Source organism: Theobroma umbraticum, unplaced genomic scaffold (genome assembly GCF_002168275.2).
Source record: "Theobroma umbraticum cultivar Fairchild unplaced genomic scaffold, ASM216827v3 scaffold_2.0, whole genome shotgun sequence".
NCBI classification, from domain to species: Eukaryota; Viridiplantae; Streptophyta; class Magnoliopsida; order Malvales; family Malvaceae; genus Theobroma; species Theobroma umbraticum.
In genome coordinates this window covers 1523567-1529095 of record NW_018397277.1, presented here as the reverse complement: position 1 = coordinate 1529095, position 5529 = coordinate 1523567, and the positions used below count along the sequence as shown (strand labels likewise).

At 33.1% G+C, this 5529-nt stretch overlaps 1 protein-coding gene across 1 annotated transcript; it reads left to right on the top strand.

The window, feature by feature from the left end:
* Nucleotides 1-521: 521 nt before the first annotated feature.
* Nucleotides 522-3451, top strand: LOC110427644 (acyl-acyl carrier protein thioesterase ATL3, chloroplastic-like). Its single transcript, XM_021443188.2, has 5 exons — nt 522-832; nt 1134-1234; nt 1899-2008; nt 2768-2863; nt 2940-3451. The coding sequence occupies exons 1-5, from the start codon at nt 651-653 to the stop codon at nt 3057-3059; spliced, it is 609 nt and encodes a 202-aa protein (XP_021298863.1). The 5' UTR covers nt 522-650; the 3' UTR covers nt 3060-3451.
* Nucleotides 3452-5529: the final 2078 nt, after the last annotated feature.

Here is a 5529-nt window from a genome sequence, read left to right as displayed (position 1 = left end):
TTGAAAAAGAAGTGTTTGTGTGAAAGTTATACCTATTCCTTGAAAGGCAATTTATTAGTGAATTCAAGCTCTTTGTGCTATCAAGGGAAAAGACATAAAGAGGTAAGGCCGAACCTCTACAAAAATCTAAATAAGTACTTTTTGATTTTCTGTGCATTTATTTTCATCTCAAACTCTATTTTTGTTTCCACTGTAATTTTTTTAAATATTCTTACTACTTTTTTTAAACAGGGATTTTCAATTAATAATCAATTCACTCCTTGGTTATTTTGCCATAAACCTATTTCATCTAACATTTACTTTTTCAAAAATATAATTATCTTTTTTTGCTTTTAATTTCTAGGAATTTAAGAAAGCAAATAACTAAAAATAAGTTGTAAAAATAATAACAAAAGAAGCATATTATTATTATTTTATTTTTCTTATAACTGTTTTGGTACAAGTAAAAACGTTGGAATTAAGATCCCAAAGTGCAATTGTCATTATTATTATTATTATTATTTAAATGAAAGACATTCAAAAAGGTAAAAGAATTGACAGCAGGAGCAGCTTGGTGTTAGTTCAGCGGCGTGCATGGATAGTGTCGCCCATAAATTCTTAAAATAATTCCAAATTCTCCATGGTTTTCACTCACAACTGCTACAAGAGAGATGCTCCAGAATTTGGCTTTTCCTGCGCACGTTGTCTTTCCCGGCTCACGTGCCGATGCAACTTTTCTCAATCTTCGCCGTCCACCTCTATTCCTTCCGTTTTCTCCGCTGCGTGTCCCGTCGCTCTCCACCGCAAGGAGCTTCACCGTCGAAGCATTTATTGACCTCAAAGGCGGCAAAGGGTACTTTACTTCCAGCCTTATTAATTTGTTTTTGGTTAATTTAATAATTTTCCTTTCCCAGAATCAAATCGAGAAGCTTTACAGTGATTACGTTCCAAAAATTATAGATATTGTGTAAATGTTAGGAACCAAAAAACCCACAATGGAAATTAGCATATTGATAAAACGTTTGATGAAAACTATTTATAAAAAAGGATTTGAAGAAGTCAATTTCTAGTTAATTTGGGTTCATTTCTGGGGAATGGTATGTTTGTTAAAAGGAAGAAGTGAGCTTTACTCCTTTTGGTTGTCCAAATTGCAGAATGAGCGCATTCCATGACGTTCAGCTCAAAGTCCGTGATTACGAACTGGATCAGTATGGTGTTGTCAACAATTCTATTTTTGCAAGTTATTGCCAACATGGTGATGAGTCTTAAATTGTTTGGTTCTTTTCTTTATTTTCGGGTTGTATAATTGCTTAATTCAATTATATATTCTTTTCTGAATTGAAGCTGCCCACTGAAATGAATAATTTTGTTGCCAGAATTTGAACATATCCATAAAAATCTTGTAATTTCTGGTGTGTTCAGTTCTATTGATGACATTACTCACTCGGATGCCTTAAAACTTGGCTTTCTTATCTCATTGTTTGCAAAGCATATATAGCTTGTCTATGCAATTGAAAGCCATGCAACACCAGTTTTAATGGACTTAATTGCTAAATTACAAAGTATATGCTCTATAATATACAAAGTATGTTATATATTACGCAAATTAATACCTTCTAAGTAGCAAAGATTCCTAAGGTGTACATAATCTAGCTCGGAAAGCCAGAAGAGGGTGGGTTTATTTTGAATGGTTTCTTCTCTTTCATGTCTAAGAGTAAAGGTAATGACATTGTAGTACTGGAATTTTTCTGTTGGTAGGTCACTGATGAAGTGAATTCTGGAATTTCTGGCAATGGTGGCATTGTTCTTTGCCGTTTACCTTGGCACTTGATTGAGTTATTGCATGTTCGGTGTAGTCTGACTGCCATATCTTGCAGTTTGTGATTTAGACTAATTACTTTTGCTTGGATACTAATCAGCTCGTCACGAACTACTGGAAAATATTGGTGTCAGCTGTGATGGAGTTGCCCGCACTGGTAATTCATTAGCACTGTCGGAGTTGTCACTCAAATTTCTTGCACCTTTAAGGGTATGCACTTTCTTTATATTTGTAATTACTAAATCACTTACCTGTTTATTTATCAACTTATGTGAAAAGAGATGAAACATCATGCTATCTTTCAAATTTCTTTGTTAAATCTTGAATTTCTCAGTTCATAAGTCAAGCGTAGAGCATGAGGATACGTCTATGTCTAAAGCAGTCGATGTGTTAGCTTGGGGATCATTTGGAAGAATAATCCTTTTAAATTCCATTCTAACAGCTGTCGAATTTGAATTGTTCAACCTTAAAAATCTTCTGCACAATTTACTTAAGAATCTTCTGTACAATTGTACTAAAAGCAGTGATAGGACGTATGAGAACTGATTTCTCAGAGGTGTTAAAAGAGTTTTATCCCATAGATTAGAAAATAGATACTTGACAATACAACTCTAGTGCCAAGTTAGATTTGAGTTTGAGGAAGTTGGTGGTATATGAAGATTATGTGTAAATCATTCAAGAATTGGACTTGGCAAAATTGATTAGATATGCTATCTAGTGCCAAATCAGCATGTCTGCTGCAAGTTTTGATAGCATATGGATTTGAATTTGATGAAGTTGGTGCTATGTGCAGATTATGTTTAAATCATTCAAGAATTGAACTTGGCAAAATTGATTAGAAATGCTATCTTGTGCCAAGTCAGCATGTCTGATGCAATTTTTGATAGCATTGCTGGATTTCATTCTTGTGCGCTGAGCCCTTCTGTAATCTTATTTGTGTCTATTTCTCATGTACTTTCTGGTAACCAGAGTGGAGACAAGTTTGTTGTGAAGGTGAGGATTTCTGACTCCTCAGCTGCTCGCATGTACTTTGAGCATTTCATCTTTAAGCTGCCAAATTTAGAGGTTTGTTATCATCAGATCTGCAATTCTTCTTACTTGAGGTCAAGGATTTGTAATTTTATGATGAGGTGTTGTGCAGCCAATTCTGGAGGCAAAGGCCACAGCAGTTTGGCTTGACAAAAATTATCGTCCTGTTCGTATACCTCCAGAGTTCAGATCTAAATTTGTTCAATTCCTTCGCCATGATGATCCCAATTAGCTTATTGCTGCATGCATGATATATGAGAGATTCTTTGATTTGGAAGATGAAGCAAGCCGAGAAGATTATTGATTAGAGACCAATTCTAGTAGATATTTTGTATCCAACTTTTGTCTTTTGATACCTTTTTAAAAAAAAAATAAATAAGAGGAAAGCCAAAGTTAAAGCTTTAACTCTTGCTTGTAGCTCCTTGCAGAAAAGCAAGAAAGGCCTGGAGGATTCTTATTGCTTAAAATTGCATCTCCACATAACTCAGCATAAAATGTTATGCCTATTGTATGCACCTTTCCTTCACAAATATTAAAAGCCAAATGTCCAAGTGGTTTGTGTAGAAGGTAAAAGTGTGCTTGTAATTATAATTGTTTTCTTAAGCCAAATACTTGAGGTATACTGCATTCCTGCATTCTTGTTTCTATGTGACATAGATGAAACTGACATCACGTAACATATTTTTAGATCTATATAGATTTGTATGCCAACTGGCTTAATTGAGTGTTGAGCTTAATAGCATCGAATGCTAGGCCATTGAATGTACTTAAAAGTCAAGCAAAAAACAATTTATGGCACACTTTTAGTTTTATAGAAATTTAAAAAACAAGGGTTTCCAAACTTAATTAATAATTACTTTGTAGAGGATTCTTTTGGTAAAGAGAGAGGACATGCTGTCATAAGTAAAGTGGGATGCACTAGAGACCACAGAGAAGAAGATTAAAACAGTTCTGGAAGTGTTAAATGCTTTGTGGTAGAGGTGAGTTGTCACATCTCATTTTCTAGAGGAATCGTGATTTGCAATAAGACATTGAGAGCAAAATGCAGCAAGTGCACGTTTTGCTTCAAGTAGACAAGTGTAAGTAGAGTGTCGAATTTCCACGAGGATTGTCTTGTGTGGATTCGCACTTATGGTTGAGTCACATTTTTTGTCTAAGTCAATCTCATGAAAAGATTAGAGAATTTTATAGAAAAAATCAATAACAAAAACTTAGGGTTTCTAACTTCCATTGGTTATCTTAAACAACTTGTTAATCAAGAACACTTAATTATCTACATGCACATGTCTATGTCATGTAAACCTATTATTACTAATTGCTTACCATGACAGATAAGAGAAATAATAATAATGCCTTAAGATTAAGTTCCATTAAGCGATTACACATGAGTGGTCACTACCCTTGCTCTCACCCAAGAGTCATCTATTCTACTAATTCATATGTCATTTTCTTTTTAGTTGGATTCCTGAATTCCAATGTCTAGTTTATTAGGATTTGTCTTAAATTTCCCCGTATGGTTCATTAAAGTTAATAATCACCCAATAAATTCCCTTAGATCAGATTCCAAAAGTCCTATTTCTAGTTCATTAAGAATCCCCCTAATTCCCTCCTTAAGGTTTATTAAAGTTACCATGTATCACATTTATAAGTTGAATTAAAAAGAAGCATTGCTAACAGAATTTTCTTTTTTTACCAAAGAGAATTTACTTTACTTAAGCTACTTGACCAAATTCCATTAAAAACCTAGCTAAAATTATTTTGCTACTCATATTTTATTATGAACAGAATTTAAATAATGAAATAAAATAAAGAACATGCTGAAAATTAAAAAGAAAGAAAAAGAATACTTTTAACCTTAATACTGAAATCACCTTATAATTAAGTTAGGCTCGATCAACAAAGTAACAAGATTTCTAGAATTAAAAATCAATTAAAAATCTTATCACTTTACCAATTTCACTAAACTTTAATGAAGCTCCAATGGTAAATTGAAATTGCATAAAAAGATAAAAAAATAAACAAAATTTTATTAATTGAAAAGTGAAAGTGTTAAAAAGAATACGCAAGGAGGTTGAGCCAAAATGTTTTCTCCAAACTTACTCTTTTTTTTGAAGAACTTAAGTTTAAGTGGAAAGTTATCAAAATAAAAGATAGAAACAATGAATGATCTAAAAAAAATAATTGTAGAAAAAAAAAAAAGAGCAAAATTTTTATTAAACTTAAAACTACACTAGTTGAAAATTCAAAGCTAATTTTTGCTACACTAGAAAACTAAGAGAAAGTTTGCTAGAAAAATACAAAGAAACTCAAACTAATATCCTAAAAATAGTAGAAAACAAAGAAGAGAAGGCTTGCTTAAAGAGCTAGACTGGCTAGGTATTTATCGCCAAAACGAGGGAGAGTTTTGGCTTAAGTCTTCCACCCTTAAAATTCGGAATTCAGGTTTTCAGTTCACTCGACCACTTGGGCAGATTTCAAAGCTTCAAAGTGGTCGGCCAGTGCTAGGATGAATTTGTTATGCAATGTGTCCAAGTGCTTCCAAGAATTCAAACTGCAAAAGCTTGAATTTTTCCCTCTTCAATTTTTAAACCATTTCAGCTGAAATTCCCCCTCATTATCTTCATGATTTAGTGCCTTTTTATCGAAAGAAATCAGCTTAAAAATCATCTAAAACCTGGCTTGAAATTTAAACTCTTCCCATT